Source organism: Oratosquilla oratoria, chromosome 29, assembly GCF_046742065.1.
Source record: "Oratosquilla oratoria isolate Oo_2021 chromosome 29, ASM4674206v1, whole genome shotgun sequence".
NCBI lineage: Eukaryota > Metazoa > Arthropoda > Malacostraca > Stomatopoda > Squillidae > Oratosquilla > Oratosquilla oratoria.
Window position 1 is genome coordinate 6,166,332 of NC_134805.1, and position 20,000 is coordinate 6,186,331.

A 20,000-nucleotide genomic window follows, 5' to 3' on the forward strand; every position below is an offset into this window, starting at 1 on the left:
CATATATATATATATATATATATATATATGTGTCTGTGTATATATATATATATATATATATATATATATACCTATGTATATATGTAAGTATATATATATATGTATATATACATATATAAGTATATATATAAATATATATATATATATATGAAGGCAATGAACACATCTATGCATGAAAAGGAAATTTAGTAATACACATATGTCCATAACAAAATATATATACACATGTCTAGTGTACATCCAGCGTCCGCAAGCCAACAGAAATTATGAGTTGGTGCGTGACTGAACGAAATCGTGACTTGGTAGTAGTCGAGGAGAACCTCAAAGTGGCGCCCACGAAGTCGAAGAACAAAAGAGAACGGAGAGGACTAGTTTCCACTTATGAGGAGATCCTGTGACCATGGTGATAGCCTGAGCAGGTGACGATCATCAGTGGTCCTTGAGGAGCGAGCCCAGGTTCTTTCGAATTAGGAGAATTTTTGGCCCATCGCCTTTTTCGGTTTTAATTCCTCTTTTGCTCTGAAGAGGAACGAAATCAGTCAGAGGTTAGAGGAGCAAATGGTAGGTAGGTTACTTAGTAAACTGTTATCTTTAGTGAGTGAAGAGTTATTTATTATTGTATTCATGTATCTATTTATTTATTTATATATCTATTTATTTATTTGTGTATCTAACTGTCCATCCATTTGTTTTTATTTCATTATACTTTAGCATTCTGCTGATAAGCTTGCGTACATTCAGTGAGCATTTCCTTTCATTTTTGATTTCTAAAACCCAAGTGAATTTTTTCTTGGCTCTCTGTGTCTCAGGGTAAGTGCTATATGTGGGTCTTTTGGTGTGAATCCCTGCTTTGATTTGGCCACCCACTGGTAAGAGGGAAATGAGTCATTCATTCATATACACAAGCTATGTTTGACGAAAATAATACAGGAAATGAAGTGCACCAAACTAATACATATTTTCAATTCTACAACTATACAATGGTATGACTGAACTGCTTATCAGTGACCGTAGACATGACACACTGAAAACAAAACCTAGAATGATTCATAAGGACTGCACATGTTCATGTACAAATGAACAAGTCTTCTGAATACCGACGTACCTTTTGTCTTCTTGGTTCGCCCCTCATTCCATGGCTGTGTCTCGGTGGTGATGAAGATGATGTAGAAGGTGACTGTGACGAAATAGATGCCAGCTGACAAACCGAAGACGGTTCTCCAGGCGTTCAGGGTTTGCTGCACGGGTCGTGGCGACATGGGTCATGACATGGGAAGTGGCTGGGTGGTGGGAGGGTGAAATGTGCAAGCACACACACACACATACACACACACACACACACACACACACACACACACACACATAAATATGTTGGAAAGAGATGACAGTGAAAGATGGAGAGGATCCATGGGGAAATGTATTACTTGACATGAATATAGAACACACAATGACACAATGGGTAAAAGAAAAATCTAGATATAGAAAAAATGGAGAACTGTCGGTACTAGATTTAATATTTACATCGAAATTTGAAATAGTGGATGAAATTGAATACAAGACCCCAATTGCGAAGAGTGATCACATACCACTTGAGTCTGAACTAAAGAAGGAAATATATACAGAAAGAAATGAGAAATACAGAAAAGGAAGACTGGTATATAACAAAACGGACTGGGAAACTTAGGATTTTTTTTTTTTTTTTTTTTTAAAAAAGGGAGTCGGGAAAAATTCTATAATGAAGAGACACAAGTGGAATAAAGAAAATGGATGGTTTTTATGGAAATCTATGATGAAAGAGTGGATAAATATGTACCAAGACAAAAACAGGAAAAGGTGTATATTACGTGCTGGTTGAACAGAAGGTGCAGTGAGGCGAAACATAGATGAGATAAAGCTTGGAGAAGATGGAAAAATAAAAATAAAAAATAAAACAGGAAAGTGGTAGATATATATCAATCAAAGAAATGAATATGTAAGAGTACGCAGGGAGGCAAAAAGAAACTGTGAAAAAGATATAATAGAAAAATGTAAGGATCATCCAAATCTATTCTATAGATATGTGAACATTAAACTAAAAAACAAAAATGAAATAGTAAAACTGCGCCAAGGGAATACAGAATACACAGAAGATATAGAAATGGACGAAATCATGAGGAAACACTTCAAGTCGGTGTTCACTAGAGAAAATATACAGCAGTCTGATGCAGGGAGTGAAGTGAGATCCCCCCTCCCCCCATGAGTGAAATAATAGTAACACAAAAAGAAATAATGGACCAAATAATGAACCTTGATGTCAAGAAATCGCACGGTCCGGATGGGATTGCAAACTGGATATTAAAGAATGTAAAGACGAACTAATAGACGGAATATATAATGTAATAAGCTGCTCATTCAAAGAGGGAAAATACCGGAAGACTGGAAAAATGCAAATATCGTACCAATATATAAAGGAAGAAACAAGGAAGACCCAACAAATTAAAGACCGGTCTCCCTTACAAGCACGGTAGCCAAAATTCGTGAAAAAGTTATCAAAAATGGACTAAACATCTGAAAAAATATATACTAAATAAGAGATCATTCGGATTTAGACAGGGAAGGTCATGTGCCACAAATCTGATCTGTTTCTACTCAAGACTAATAGATATAATACTGCACAAGAAGTGGGCGGATGGGCCGACTGTACTTTCCTAGACTTACAAAAAGCTTTTGATAAAGTACCTCACAAAAATTATTAAGAAAACTGGAAACTATAGGAGGAATACAAAGTAAACAAATGAAATGAATAGAGGATTTCTTGCATGGAAGAAAAATGAGAATAGTGCTCAGAGATAAGAATCTACTTGGGAAGAGGTGATTAGTGGAGTTCCACAGGGATCAGTATTGGCTCCGATAATGTTTGCTATTTATGTAAATGACATAGATGCGGGTGTGGAATGTTACATGAGCTTCTTTGCAGATGACACAAAATTGCCGAGAAAAGTGAGTACTGAAACGGATAGCGAGTCGCTACAGAGGGATCTGAACAAGGTTTGGGAATGGAGTCAGAAGTGGGAAGTGGATTTCAACATTAAGAAATGTATCATAGTGGAATTTGGAAGAAGTAAAAAAAAAATATATATAATATAAATATTTATATATATAGATATATATATATATATATATATATATATTTATATATATATATGAGGACAATATAAAATCGGTAAAAATGAAGTAAAGGAAGTGGAACCTGAAAAAAGACCTGGGAGTAATCATCACAAAGGACGTGTCCACTGATAAATATATAAACAAAATCGTCGGGGAAACCGACAACCTGCTAAGATCACTAAAGGTGGCTTTTACCTACTTGGGCGAAGAAATGGTGAAGAAAAAGATATTCACATTGATAAGGCCAATAATGGAGTACGCAGCGACACTATGGTCACCCAGTACTAAAGAAAATATAAGGAAAATTGAAAGAATCCAAAGAGCAACTACGAAAATGGCCCCAATACTTTCAAAACTGTCATACGAGGAGAGATTATCAAAACTGGAATTACCGACACTGGAATAAGGAAGAGAAAGAGCTGACTTGTTGACCATCTGTAGAATCATGAGAGGCATGGAAGCCTCTGATAGCTTTCCACACAGAATGGTGGATATATGGAACAAATTGGACGAAACAATAGTGTGTGCAAAACCCTACACAAACTTAAGAGCAAGTTAGATACTGCGAGATAAAAAGGCGGTACATACACACACACACACACACACACACACACACACACACACACACACACACACACACACACACACACACACACACACGCACACACGTAATGCACATACATCATTGTGAATGTGCGCATACTTTTGTGTGTGACACTAGATAGAAATAATAGCGACCCAAATCATAAACGATTGTAGGCCATATGATAACTACAAAAAGAACTTGCAAATAAACAGAGAAAATAAGATAGGAAAACAAGAGAGAAATGAGAGTTACACGCTGAAGGAGAAAAAAAGTTGTACATTCAAGATGAAGGAAACAGTGTGGCGCTTCCATGAACAAATCCCATAAAGCTGTCAACACTCACATTGCCTTCGGTGATGGCGCTCGTGACAGAGGGTGCCAAGAACCCGGGGGTGGAGGCAAAGGTGTTGGTGATGCCCATGAGGGTGCCGGCGAAGTTGGGCGACAGGTCCATATGCGAGCTCATGTGGCCGCTGTAGATAGCTCCGTTCAACCCGACGGCAAAGCACAGAGCGACCACGGCCAGCGTTCTGTCGCAGTTCACGAAGCACATGGCAATGATGCCCAGCATGGGCCCGTAGGCGGCTATCCGGAGGTGGGGGGAGGATGATAGTGTTAGTGAAAGTCTATTGACGCGATGCCTTTGTACAGGTAATGACCCGCAGCCAGCCTGTCACGCTACTATTCAAATAAACTACACTTCGGTGGAGAACATTTGGGAACACACAAGGATCAAGAAAATGTTCCCGGCGTTCTCTTCTGCGACCCGGGCTTCCATGTAGGGCTAGAGTGCACAAGTAGTAGAAAGATGTTGGTGTGTGTGTGTGTGTGTGTGTGTGTGTGTGTGTGTGTGTGTGTGTGTGTGTGTGTGTGTGTGTGTGTGTGTGTGTGTGTGTGTGTGTGTGTGTGTGTGTGTGTGTGTGTGTTGTCTGATTAAGACATCAGGTGAGGCTGAAGGTCATGTTAAATATATTTTGTTTTGAAGTGTTTCTACGTGTTTTCTAACATAATTTCCTGTGAAATAAGTTCTTCAAATCAGTTACATTATATACATAACCATCACATCTAGGCTTATGCATGTCACAACAATTATCTGAAATGTTAGGAAATTTGATAGTTAATGTATTTTCAAATAAATGGGAAAGGGAGAGAGAGACTGACGAATAAAAAGAAATAAAGGAATCAAGTCTATGTTACTCTAGAGTTCAACAATATGACACATCGATTCATCTAAGTCCTTGGATCAAACTGATTAGTTTAATGACTTTTCAAACTCAAAAAAATTCCAATCAGCTCTAGAGAAGCTTCCTATTTTCGGTTGTGTTTACTTTGGAGTCACCAGGAACAGCGGCAAAGAGACTTCAGAGACGAGGAAATGATGATTACCCATGAGAGCGGAGACCTTTCTGATGGTGATGAGCGAAGGCTGAGCCCGTCGGTAGACAAGGTCTAGTACGAGACCGAAGATGAGGACGAAGATCCCCGTGCAGAGGTACGGCAGCGCCGACAGCAGTCCGTTCTAGGGGAGAGGAAGCCGCACAGGTTGTCAAGTAGCCTAGATGGTGAAAGACACTTCTCTCTAGTTTCCTCTGTGTCGTCAATTGGTCTCTCCCTGTTTGTATGTATGTATGTGTGTGTGTGTGTGTGTGTGTGTGTGTGTGTGTGTGTGTGTGTGTGTGTGTGTGTGTGTGTGTGTGTGTGTGTGTGTGTGTGTGTGTGTGTGTGTGTGTGTGTGTGTGTGTGTGTGTGTTTGTGTGTGTGTCTGTGTTTGTGTGTGTGTGTGTGTATTTACCTAGTTGTATTATATTTACACACACACACACACACACACACACACACACACACACACACACACACACACACACACACACACACACACACACACACACACACACACACACACACACACACACACACACACACACACACACACACACACACACACACACACACAAAACTCCCCAACCACAAGAGTTGGGGTAACGGCTCGCAGCGCAGTGATACTGAAATGATTTCAGTCCTGAGAGGGATTCGAACATGGACCACTGGAGTAGTGTTTGCAAGCTGTACCACTGCGCCTTCGAGCCGTGCGTGTGTGTGTGTGTGTGTGTGTGTGTGTGTGTGTGTGTGTGTGTGTGTGTGTGTGTGTGTGTGTGTGTGTATTCACTTGGTCTTTGGATCACGTGTTGGACTCGTGATCGACAGCTATTTCCCTCCTGGAAGAGAGCTCAGAGCTCGTTGGTCCGATCTATGGGTAATGCTATGACCTTGCACACACACACACACCCCCAACTCCCCGCCCACGAGAGTTGGAGTAACACCCCTCAGCGCTGCGATACTGATATTATTTCAGCCCCGGGCGAGGATCGAACCCGGACCTCCGTAGTGGCAGGCCAGAGCTCTAACCACAGTGTGTGTGTGTGTGTGTGTGTGTGTGTGTGTGTGTGTGTGTGTGTGTGTGTGTGTGTGTGTGTGTGTGTGTGTGTGTGTGTGTGTGTGTGTGTGTGTGTGTGTGTGTGTGTGTGTTGTATTTGCACATAGGTCTTCATAAATGAGCACTTGCATACACTGCAATGTATATTCACTCAACTAAATTCAAATTTTCAGATTGTCTATGTCTCTTCATCTTTTATGAGATTGATAGTTCCCGACAAGTCTATCAAAACAAACACCACAAGTGAAAACCAATACAGGCTCCGTCTGTCCTCACACTTCATCTTACCTTGCTACTTTCTCGCGTTGCTCACAAACAAAAAAGTTATCCCTAACATTACATCCTTTTCTTTTAATTAATCTATATTCAAAGAAAATTAAGAGTATATCTCAAAAACAATCTCTAATGCATACAAAATTACACATATACATTATATATATATATATACATACATTATATGTATATATGCATACATATCATACATACATATACCAAGGCTTTTTTTTTCCCTTACCAGGGGGGTAGCCAAAAAGGACAAGGCACAAAAACATTCCCACCCATTCCATCCCCGAAAACACTCCACACCCCTCCACCCTCCCTCCCATCTTAGCACCTCCTAGATGACGGGTCATCCCTGCACCCTGTCCACTGCCCTGGGTCAGAAGCAGTGTCGCAGGACACAGCACATCCACAGCAAGGCCGCTTCATCAAATCGGCGACCCCCCCTCTCCGTCCCCCCATATAAAGGAGAGGACGGGGAGAAATCCCTTCGGGCTGCGTCACAAATTTTTGCTCACACACACTACCTCACCCCCATTCCCCCGTCCAATCCACCTCATGCATCACAACATTTTCCATATACAACCATTCTCCATTCACCCCTGTCTTCTGTCCTCTCCCGTCCTTCCTCAACCGACATTCCCCTCTTCCCCAAAGCCCCCTTCACCCCATCCATCCATCTCATCCTAGGACGTCCCCTCATGTTCACTCCTTCCACATCTGCCTTCCATACCTCCTTTACTAGTCTTTCTTCACTCATTCTTTCCATGTGTCCAAACCATCCTAATACTCTTTCATCCATGTATATATATATATATATATATATATATATATATATATATATAAACATACATTATATATATATATATATATAAATACATATATACATATATGTGTGTATGTATATATATGTGTATATATACATGTGTGTGTGTATATATACATATATATATATATATATATATATATATATATATATATATATATATATATATATATATATATATATATGCTATTTGTTCAGTTTTGCATATGGTCGCGATATAGCGTTAGAAAAATAGATATCTATTTTGTAAATTATAATACAGGAACGTAATATGCAATTTTCTGAGCGGGAATGAAAACAAAAAAATACCTTGCTTCAAGGAAATCTGCTAACGAACGAAGTCGGTAGCATAGAAATATTTGAAAAAGTAGGCAACTTGGCAAGGAGTGAAAAGTACAATAAGATATGGATAAAAAGAGAAATGAATATTGAGGAATTAGAAAAAGAAAAGTCACTAAGAGGAAAAAAACTCGATGATAACGGAGACAGAAAGCAAGGAATTGCATTGGAGAGTAATCGACATGAGACTGAGGAAATGGCACATCAAAACGAAAAAACCAAAGACAGAAAAAATAATGGAGGAAGAAGAAAATTAAAAGTGGCTTATACTAACATTGGCGGAATAATTTCAGGTCTGAACGAACTCAATGATTACCTGCTAGAAGAAAAACCAGACATAATGGGAATTGTAGAGACTAAACTAAGAGGTGAAATACCATATATCGATATTGGACAAGGACTATATAATTACTGGATGAAAAACAGGGACAAGAAACAGGGAGGAGGAATCATGTTCTTGGAGGGCAAAGGTAATGTTGAACTGATCATGATAAAAGTCGAAGACAAGAATATGAAAAGTAGAAAGTTTGTGGTAACCTATGTGCCCCCAAAAACGAACGCTTGGAAAGAGAACGAACATACAAAAATGCTAGAAGATACAAGGAAATCACTAAATGAGATACTAATGGGCAAGGGTAATCTGGTAATTATAGGGAACTTCAATTCCAAAGAAATTTGTTGGGATAACATGACAGTGCGAGGAGGAGACGACTTGTGGGGTAATGTACTGCTGGACATGGCCATGGAATACACAATGACCCAATGGGTCAGTGGAAACACCAGATACAGAAGCAATGAAGAGCCGTCGAAACTAGATTTAATATTTATAATAGAACCTGAAATAGTGGACAGAGTCCATTACAAGACACCAATTGGAAAGAGTGACCATATACTCATCGAAACTGTACTAAAGGAAGAAATAGACATGGAGAGAAATGAAAAGCATAGGAAAAGAAGATTGATGTACAACAAAACGGACTTTGCAAAACTAAAGCTATTCTTCCGGAATGCAAACTGGGAAAATTCTACATGGAAGAGACAAAAGTGGATGAGAAATGGAATATCTTGATGGAAAATTACAATGAAGGGGTAAACAGGCATGTGCCAAGACAAAAGCGAGAGAGAGAGTACATTAAATGTTGGTTCAACAAAAGATGCAGTGAGGCAAAAGACAAAAGGGACAAAGCTTGGAAAAGGTGGAGAAAAGATAAAAAACAACGTAAATGGCAAATTTATATAAACTATAGAAATGAGTATGTTAATGTGAGAAGAGAGGAGAAAAGGAACCATGAAAAGGATATTATAGATAAATGCAAAGATCGACCCAAACTATTCTATCGATATGTGAATGGTAAACTTAAAAACAAACAGGAAATGGGAAAACTACGCCAAGGGAATATAGAATACACAGAAGAATTAGAAATGGCCGAAGTCATGAACAATCACTTTAAATCTGTCTTCACCAGAGAGAAAATGCAAAATTGGGACGAAGATAATAACCAGCAACCTCCCCACATGAGTGAGTTTACAACAACACAAAAAGAAATATCAGAACACCTATCAAACCTTGACGTCAGAAAATCACATGGCCCGGATGGAATTGCAAATTGGATTCTAAAGGAATGCAAAGAAGAACTAACGGACAAAATACACAACATAATAAATAGCTCACTCAAAGAAGGAAAGATACCTAAAGACTGGAAAAATGCTAACATTGTACCAATATATAAAGGAGGGAACAAGGAAGAACCCACCAACTATAGGCCAGTATCACTAACAAGTACTATGGCCAAAATTTGTGAGAAAACAATCAAGAATAGATAGGTAAAACATCTGGAAGACAATAACATAATAAACCAAAGACAATTTGGGTTCAGACAAGGAAGATCATGCACCACAAACTTAATATGCTTCTACTCAAGACTAATAGACATAGTGCAAGAAAGAAATGGATGAGCTGATTGTGCCTTCCTAGACTTGCAAAAAGCTTTTGACAAAGTACCACACAGGAAATTACTATAAAAAAATGGAACACATAGGAGGACTACAAGGGAACCTACTAAAATGGATGGAGGACTTCCTGAAAAATATTCAGATTGGAAAGAGGTGATCAGTGGAGTACCGCAAGGATCTGTATTGGTACCAATAATGTTTGCTATTTATGTGAATGACATGGACGAGGATGTGAAATGTTACATGAGATTCTTTGCAGACGACGCCAAGCTGTTAAGGAAAGTAGAAACTGATAAGGACTGTGAAGCACTGCAGGAAGACCTGAATAAGGTATGGAACTGAAGTCAGAAATGGGAAGTGGACTTTAATACTAAGAAGTGTAGCATAATGGAGTTTGGAAAAAGCAAAAACAGAATATCAGGAAAATATACAATTGGAACCAAGGAGGTAAAGAAGGTAGGATTAAAAAAAAATTGGGGGCAAATATCACAAACGACTTGTCCTATGATAAACAGATTAACAAAATTTTCGGGGAGGCTTACAACTTGCTAAGATCAATAAAAGTGGCATTTGCATACTTGGACGAAGACATGATAAAAAAAATATTGGTTACATTGATAAGGCCTCGACTAGAGTATGCGGCGACATTGTGGTCACCCAGTACCAAAAAGAATATAAAGAAAATAGAAAGAATCCAGAGAGCAGCAACAATAATGGCACCTGCACTTGCAAACCTATCATACGAGGAGAGATTGGCTAAACTGGCATTACCGACGCTGGAGCAAAGAAGAGAGAGAGGTGACCTACTGACCATCTACAGAATCATGAAAGGCACAGAGATACTTGATAGAGAGGACTTACCAAACTGGGACAAGAGAAACACAAGAGGACATGGAAAGAAAAAAAAACATAGCTATAGAAGAGAACTGAAGAAAAACAGTTTTCCACATGGAGTAGTGGACACTTGGAACAAACTGGACAATGAAATATTAGGATCGGGACGCCATCTTGTCTGTCAAGTGTTTGTCGTTTGCCCGGTCTACTTGAAACGTCAGTTACAAGATGGACATCACGGCCTCGGTACTTCCGACAGTACCTCGCGAGGTACATTTTCTTGAAGGAATGCTATGGAGCTGAAATCCATGCATTCCTTTAAGCTGCAAGAACCTTGTATACTCCGTAATCTGAGAGAGTGGTTGAAAAGCCCGCCAACGTCTCTCACGACGACGACGACGAGGACGATCCGGATGACATATGAATTGCATGTACTGATTTAACAAACACAGGTTAGGTTAGGTTAGGTTAGGTTAGGTTAGGTTAGGTTAGTTTAGGTTAGACGAATTTAAATTTATCATCCTTTCATTTCTTCGACGTCGGCATCTATCATAACAAACATGGCGTACCATTCGTCCGGCGCGACTTCGTTACTTACGAAATCTGTTTTAGCAACTTTTTTGTTTTTTTATTTCCGACCACAAAATTGCATATTACGTTGATACATTATAATTTACAAAATCAACAATTAATTTTCTATTGCTATATTGCACCCATGTGCAAAATTGAACATTTATATATATATATATATATATATATATATATATATATATATATATATATATATATATATATATATATATATATATATATATATATATGTATATGTATATATATAAACAATTTGACATAGATGAAGTTGCATTGTTAGGTAACCATAGAAGCTACTAATTGTAATTTGTTGAGTATTATTTAGTATTCAATGGATAAAGTAGCTGACATCTCAAAGTCACAAGTGAAACTGAAGAAAAAAAAATTAAGTTAAAAAGTGTATGGTTACGTTCATGATATGCAGAATAAAATTATTCCACGCTGAAAACGTAGATGAATGTAAGTGCTAACAGTAATTAACATTTTGATGTCTATATTACTCAGGAGGTCGGGAGAGAAATACCTTTCGTTTTTAGAATATCAGTTTCAGAAACTATGAGGAAATGTTTCGTGTCGATTTTTGAGTCGTATGAATGAGTTAGTAAGTAGTTTGATGCAACAAAACTAACAGGGACGGCTACAAACAAAAATGCAGATGCAGATATCAAACTCTATCTGGCGTTAGTTAGCCCCGTCCTTGACTATGCGGTACAGTTTTGGTCTCCGTCCTATAGAATGGACATTAATTCACTTGAGTCAGTACAGAGAATGACCAAAATGACACATGGGTTCAGCTATTTACTTTACGATGATCTAATAGAGGTATTCCAATGGGTCAAGGGCTTTGTTAACAAGAGTGGTCCAGACAAGGTCATCGTATTAAGACAACAGGGCAGCACTCGCAGTAATGGATTTAGACTGGACAAATTTAGATTTAAGAAGAAAATAGGCAAGAACTAGCTAACCAAAAGAGTGATTAATGTGTGGTTAACGAATGGAATAGACCTAATAACCATGTAGTGAGTGCTGAAACTATTGGTTGTTTTAAAAGAGGTTAGATAACTTTATGGATGGGGATGATATTTGATAATGGACATGGAACTGCTTAGTGTAGGCTTTATGGTCTCATGCAGTGTCCTTTATTCTTGTGTTCTTATGTTTCTATTAATTGTGATTGCAATGGAAGGGGTGACTTTATCGTTTTATGGCTATCATAACTCCGTTTCTCTCGCTGTCTTGGAATCCGCTCCCGTACCCTGCTCCGACCACTAAAACTGTCCCTGGGCCACAACTGGCTCACGAGGTCGCCGCTGAACTTACACTCTTCAGGTCGAAGTGTTGGATGTGGTTCAGGTACGTCGGAATCTCCGTCAGGAGAGTATAGAAGCCCCAGTTGTTCCCGAAGTGAAGGACAAGGATCGCGTAGAAAGGCATCGAAGTGAAGATGGCTCTCCAAGGGACTGGCAGTATCTTCGTGATGGAGAAGAGGATGTATTTAAGATCATACAGTAAAATTAATACAGTCAGTGAACTTGGTCATGTAAGTAAGAGTATTCATAAGGATGTAAACACTTACCTGGATGCAGTGATTAGAGTACAAATACGTATATACACATGAACACCATGAACACGTATATACATAAACAAGAATATACACACACACACACATATACACACACACACATACACACACACACACACACACACATACACACACACACACACACACACACACACACACACACACACACACACACACACACACACACACACACACACACACACACACACACACACACACACACACACACACACACACACACACACACACACAAGTAGACGGATTCATGGCGAAGATTGGAACTCCGGAGAAGAAGTGAAATTTTCCTGGATCTCAACAACGAGGGAGTATCTTTTTGTATGAGTAGTAGAAAGGTGATGAAAAAGGAGAAAGGGAGGGATTACTGAGGGAAATGGAAGGAAATGAGGAAGGAGACGAACAGGCTCCCCCTGACGGCAGGAAAATTGTAAACAAGAGGTCTGCTGATGACGCAGGGGAAATCGAAAATATCAGTAAAAGCATTAAGGTTAGAAATATAGATAAGAACAACACAATGGAAAGTGAAAATAATAATTTCCATGGATTTAATGAGGGAGGGATGCCAACCTCCCTCGATTAGCAAATCTAGAAGATAAACTAGAGAAAATGACCGAACATTGGGAGAGTAGGTTCGGTCAACTTACACGGATTGCGCAGAGAGTTGATAAATTGGAAGAGTTAAAGAAGGAGAACCAAAGCCTAACTAAAGAAATGGAAGAATTAAAAAGACAGTTAAAAGAAGTTAAAGATGAGAATGAGGAATTAAAGAAGAAGAATAAAGAGAATAAAGAGTCCATAGCAAAAGAAGTACAGGGTTGGAAAAAAGTCCAAGAGAATAACAAAATTGTATTTAAGGATATAGTGGCACAACAGATGAAAAATCAAACTAAAGACACAGTCATTAAAGTGATGAGAGAGAAGGAGAATATAGTGAGAGACTTAGCGGATAAAAAGAAATGTACAATTATATTGGGGATGGAAGAGAAGTATAATACAAATTGGACTACAAGAATAAAGGAGGAGAAGGAGAAAGTAAATAAGATATTGGAAGTAGTTCAAGAAGATGGAACAGAAACAGGAAATAAATAGAAGAAATGTATAGACTAGGGAAATACAATACATATAAGACCAGACCAATTAAGATCAAATTCAGGTCACAAACAACAGCAGAGAATATCTTAGCAAAAACAGGGAAACTAGCAAACAGTGAGCAATTCAAACAGGTATGGATAAAAAGAGAAATGAATAAAGAGGAAAGAGAGGATGAGAAAGCAAAAAGACTAGAAGCTAAGAAAAAAAACGAGAAAAGAACAGAAACAGAAAAAGAGAAATTCTATTGGAGAGTAGTGAATACGAAAGTGAGAAAATGGTTCATAGCAGAGAAAAACGGAAGGAAACAGAAAACACGATGGAAGTAGTAGAAAATTAAAAATGTCTTACACAAATATAGAAGGCTTAATAACAGGCTTGAACGAAGTGAATGATTACCTGAAGGAAAAAGAACCGGACATAATGGGAATTGTGGAGACAAAATTGAAAGGTCCACTACCACCCAACAGTGTAGGACATGGTGCATATAATTGTTGGATTAGAAACAGAGAGGTAAAACAAGGGGGTGGAGTTATGTTCCTGACTAAGAAGGACATAAACGTGAGGAATGTCATATATGGAAAGAGCAGATTAGAGATGATTATGATGGAAGTGGAGGACAAGGATGGGAAGAGTAGGAAGTTTGTAGTAAATCATGTGCCTCCTAAAACAGCTTCGTGGGAAGAGAGAGAACACAAGGATAACACTAGATAAGATAATGGAAGATGGAGGAAGAATAGTTATAATAGGTGAATTTAATTGTAAAGACATCTACTGGGAATAGATGACAGTGAAAGGTGGAGACTACTGGGTGTGGCTAAATAAACCAAATAACGATGTAAAATACTATATTTCTCAATGGGATAAAGCAAGACAAGCGTGCTGTCTCTTTGTAAGCCCAACCAAGACTGACTCCGATGCCAAGCGGCACCAAGAAGCTCAGATTTGGTGGGAAAAATATATACGCTTAAATGAACACTTGGTTCTCATAATAATATATAAAATATATAATAATAGATAAACAGTATTACAAATACGTATGTACAACACACAAAGAATATTCTATGCCACCATTACAAGACGACCTATGGGGAAGTGTACTACTTGATATGATTATAGAACATACAATGACGCAATGGATACAAGAGAATACTAGGTATAGAAATGAAGAAGAACCATCGAGACTGGACCTAATAATCACATCAGAACCCGAAATAGTGGACAAGATTGAATATAAGATACCAATAAGTAAAAGTTACCACATATTGGTTGAACTGGAACTAAAGGAGGAAAAATACATGGAAAAACAAACAATATAGAAAGGGAAGATTGATGTATGGATTTTTTTTTTTTTTTCTTTTTTTTTTTCTTATAAGATAAGAAACCCGAAATGGTGGACAAGATTGAATATAAGATACCAATAAGTAAAAGTTACCACATATTGGTTGAACTGGAACTAAAGGAGGAAAAATACATGATAAAACAAACAATATAGAAAGGGAAGATTGATGTATGGATTTTTTTTTTTTTTTTTTTTATAAAATAAGATAATTCTTTCAAAAAGCAGACTGGGAAAGGATACACAAGGAAGAAACAGCAGTAGAAGAGAAATGGAATATTTTGACAAAAAATTATAAAGGAGTGGAAAAGTATGTTCCAAGACAAAAACAAGAAAAAGGATATGTAAAGTGTTGGTACAGCAAAAGATGTAAGGAGCTAAAAGACAGAAGGGATAAAGCTTGGATAAAATGGAAAAAAGACAAAAGACCTGAAAAGTGGAAAATATATACTAGTTATAGAAATGAATATGCACAAGTGTGCAGAGAAGAAAAGAGAAAATACGAAAAAGATGTCATAGAAAAATGTAAAGATCAACCAAAACTATTTTACAGATTTGTAAACAACAAACTGAAAAACAGGCAGGAGTTGGAGAAACTACGACAAGAAGGAGTTGAATACACAGAGTAAATAGAAATTATGAGCAAGTATTTTAAATCGGTGTTTACAAGGGAGAGAACATACAACTTAGAGATAGGTGTTTACAAGGGAGAACATACAACTTAGAGATATCGAGAGGGAGGAGAAGGTCCCCCCTATGAAAGAGATAGAAGTAACAAGAAATGAAATAATGAATCACTTGAGTAAACTCGATGTCAGAAAATCGCATGGACCAGATGAAATGGCAAACTGGATTTTGAGAGAATGCAGGAATGAACTAACAGACACAATACATAGTCTAATAAGCAGTTCATTGAAAGAAGGAAAAGTTCCAGAAGATTGGAAAAGAGCAAATATGGTACCTATATATAAAGGGGGAAATAAGGAAGACCCTACTAACTATAGACCGGTCTCTCTTACAATTACGATAGCTAAAATTTGTGAAAGAATTATCAAAACTAGATGGGTAAGGCATTTGGAAAAAAAAAACATACTAAACCCAAGACAATTTGGATTTATATTTATACAAGGACAATCATGCGTCACAAACCTAATGTGCTTCTATTCAAAGTTAATAGATGTAATGCAGGAAAGAGATGGATGGGCTGATTGTGCATTTCTAGACCTGAAAAAAGCTTTTGATAAGGTGCCACATAAGAAATTACTAAAGGAATTAGAAACGGCAGGAGGAAAATAGGGCAAGCTGCTGAAATGGATGGAAGACTTCTTGCATGAAAGAAAAATGAGAGTAGTGATAAGAGACAAACATTCTAATTGGGATGAAGTGATAAGTGGAGTTCCACAAGGAACTGTTCTGGCCCCAATAATGTTTGCTATATATATTAATGATATGGATAAAGGAATTGAAAGTTATATGAGCTTCTTTGCGGACGATGCAAAATTGTTGAAAAAAGTGAACTCTGAAGAAGATTGTGAATCGCTACAGAATGATCTCAACAAAGTATAGGAATGGAGTAGGAAGTGGGAGATGGAATTCAATATTAAGAAGTGTAGTATAATGGAATTTAGAAGAAGCAAAAAAAGAATAGTGGGATCATATAAACTGAGTGAGGAAGAAATAAAAAAGTAGAAAATGAGACGGACCTGGGAGTCATTATTATGAATAATATGTCCCCTGAAAAACATATAAACAAGATTTGTGGAGAAACTTATAATCTAATAAGAACAATCAAAGTGGCATTTACATACCTGGACGAAGAAATGGTGAAGAAAATACTAGTCACTTTGATAAGACCAAGATTGGAGTATGCAGCGACGACGTGGTCACAAAAAAAAAAAAAAAAAAAAAAAAAAAAAAAAAAGTATAACAAAACTTGAAAGAATACAAAGAGCAATTACGAAATTGGCACCAACACTCTCAGAACTATCATATGAAGAGAGACTAGCAAAACTTGAACTACAGACATTAGAGCAAAGAAGAGAGAGAGGAGACTTGATAACTATTTATAGAATCATGAAATACATAGAAACTATTGATAAGAGGACACAGAAAGAAAATAAAGAAGAACAGTTATAGAAGAGACCTGAAAAAGAACAGCTTTCCCCACAGGGTGATAGATGTTTGGAACAAGTTAGATGAGAAAATGGTGTATGCAAAAACAATACACGAAATTTAAAGCAGTCTAGACAAAACAAGATATGAAGACGGGACACCACGAGCATAGCTCCCCTTCCCGTATAATACAATTAGGTAAATGCACACACATGCACACTCGCACCTCTGTACTCTTGCCACCTTCGGTAGTCTGTGACTTGATGAATAACAGCTCCTCCCTCGAGATCCTGGGATGGTCCTCGGGCCGGTCGAAGCACAGGAAGACCCAGAAGAAGCCCCAGATGATCGCAAGTCCTCCGAAGATGTAGAAGACGGAGGGCCATCCTCCAAGGAACCCGGAGTGACAGAGCCATCCGCTCACTCCCAATGTGACCACGGTCCCAAAGTCAACGCCTGCAGGTTCCGAGTACACAGAAGGTCTCTAAGCGTCTGGAGCACTAGGAAACACAAAACAACTTCTTTCGGAGCCCATGCACGGAATTCCAGATGCCTGTGAATACTATACCGGCTGACGCCAGACAACTTTATTCACCTTAAATGATCCTTTGCGTCTCGATATATAATATAGATATACGAGTATATCAATCACACTATCTCAAAGCATTTCCTTCCGACTGTAGTCATCACCAAACGTCCTGTTGTCTCTATTTCAAATATGACAGTGAAAAAATTTGCCTTTAGATATTTTAGTAATAATGCATCCTCATTTACAGAACTTCTGTTTACTGCGAGACACCTGACGTATTACATGCACCTACCACTCAGCAACTAAAAGGAACACAAAAGTGCTGGTGACTGTACTCGAGAGCCTCACCTGCGTACATAAGGGCGGAGAACTTGGTCCTCTCCAGTGTCGGGATCCACGTGGCCAGGAGGATGTGCATGGTCGGGAATGTGACCCCCTGCGAGGGTACAAGTCAGTTAGACACCCCCTCGCGAGGCTAAAGGTTAGTCAGACCGTCTACCCCTGCGAGGGCATAAATCAGTCAGACCCTCACCCCTCCCACCCCTTCATCCTTACAAGAACACAAATCAGATTCGAACCTCAGAGAGTGGGGAAATGCTTACAATAAATATATAATCGCTTGGCCGCCATAACTAAATGCACAAGGCAACTAAGACGTCAGAATGTCTTATGATCGCTTTTTAGATCGTTCGCCTGGTGCTTTTAGCCTCTCAGCCTGGGGGCCACCAAGGGAGCGATGACAAGAAATAGGGGTCCATGGAATGCTCTTTACGAATTGTACATTTCTATACCATACAGTCTACTGATGTAAGGGGCACAGAACACCTTAGAAATAATTTAAAATTATGGTCTTTCAATTTGAAACATTCAGGTTTTGTTTGAAATATAAGTGGAAATATATTATGAACCCAAAAACTTGCTACGTCTTGACGTCATAAAGTTATGACGTGATAACTTTTTTTTTTTTTTTACGTAATCGAATACGTACGTCGTATTTTTTGTACTACAGACTTCTGCTTTTTCATGGTAATACTTATAGATCCTATAAATACTTTCCCGCCAGCTTTTTTTTTTTTTTTATTCGTTATACGACGTGAGATATAGGTGTCGTAAATATGGTCACTTATCCGCGTTTTTCCACTTAGATGGAGCCCGTCGCTCTGTTTTTCAAGATAAAAAAAAAAAACAAAAAAAACAAAAAACAGGCGTGGAAATAAAGATATACCTATTATACACTATCAGAAGCATTTCCAGGCTGCTACAATTGATTAAAAATTTTTGGCATATTTTTAATTGCAAATATTTGTGGTTTTGAGATACGTGCGTTTAAAGTTTTCAGCATTGTATATCACTGTTATTTATTCTCCGATTTTTATTATATTCACACACATTATTATATAATGTATATTGAATAGGTTGACAGTAAATATTTTCATATATGTACATATCTACTATGCTGGTACATTGTGACAAGTTGATGAAGGTGGAAAAAGAAGTCACGGGTCTAGTTCCGAGTTCCTGAGTTTATTCCTGACCGGTTTTGCTCTATGCTTCTTCAGAGGAATGTGACTCTGGGGTGAAGCTGGCGGTATACATAGTTTGAGTAGGACCGCGTTCCCTCCTCGGAGGTGGGTTCCGTTTGGTTGTACAATGGTTTATAATTTTTAATACAATGAACAATAGTTTTAATACAGTGTACAATCATTTTTGTGGTGTTATTAAAAATACAGCTCCGATTGGTGTAAAAATGTGGGAATCGCAAAAAGTGCCATAAGATAACTTATAGTATAAAATAATATAAAGATGAATGCCCAGACAAATAGAATAAAACAAAAGGAAATGAAATAAAATGAAAATAATGTGCTAATTTAAAATGACATGACATGACATCGCATGTTGTTGTATGGCATAATGTTATAATATACATATATATATATATATATATATATATATATATATATATATATATAATAATATATACATATATATATTATTTGGATGATGGAGAACATAAACACAGGGGAAGGCTCGGAACCCTATACACTCTAACGTTTCGTTCGCGTAGAACTTCTTCAGAGAGTGTATGTAGAACTGCAATTGGAGTTTATGTACTAAATCTAATTATCTTTTCGGACACTTGGGAAAGGTCGTTTTTTCTGGCGTGTTTTAGAATTAAAATACTAGTTTCTTTAGCTAAATTGATAAACCCTCCTCGATGATTCGATGAATTATTAGTAGAAATATATGCTGATTCAACAATTCTTCTAGTGAATTTATCAAAACCTTTATGTAGCACTTCAGCTTCTCTCCAGTTTGGTAAATGATCGAATTTTTCCGCATGA

At 37.9% G+C, this 20,000-nt stretch overlaps 1 protein-coding gene across 1 annotated transcript in view; it reads right to left on the minus strand.

Annotated features, from left to right (window-relative positions):
- Positions 1 to 429: 429 nt before the first annotated feature.
- The window catches only part of LOC143040800 (sialin-like), a 26,764-nt gene continuing 7,193 nt past the window's right edge, over positions 430 to 20,000 (minus strand). Inside the window, exons 4-11 of the mRNA XM_076212232.1 lie at positions 18,007 to 18,094; positions 17,356 to 17,585; positions 12,310 to 12,459; positions 5,120 to 5,252; positions 4,077 to 4,318; positions 1,106 to 1,238; positions 736 to 866; positions 430 to 519 (exon numbers count right to left, since the gene is read on the minus strand). Of these exons, the coding sequence (XP_076068347.1) occupies positions 430 to 519; positions 736 to 866; positions 1,106 to 1,238; positions 4,077 to 4,318; positions 5,120 to 5,252; positions 12,310 to 12,459; positions 17,356 to 17,585; positions 18,007 to 18,094 (1,197 nt within the window). The remainder of the gene's footprint in view (positions 520 to 735; positions 867 to 1,105; positions 1,239 to 4,076; positions 4,319 to 5,119; positions 5,253 to 12,309; positions 12,460 to 17,355; positions 17,586 to 18,006; positions 18,095 to 20,000) is intronic.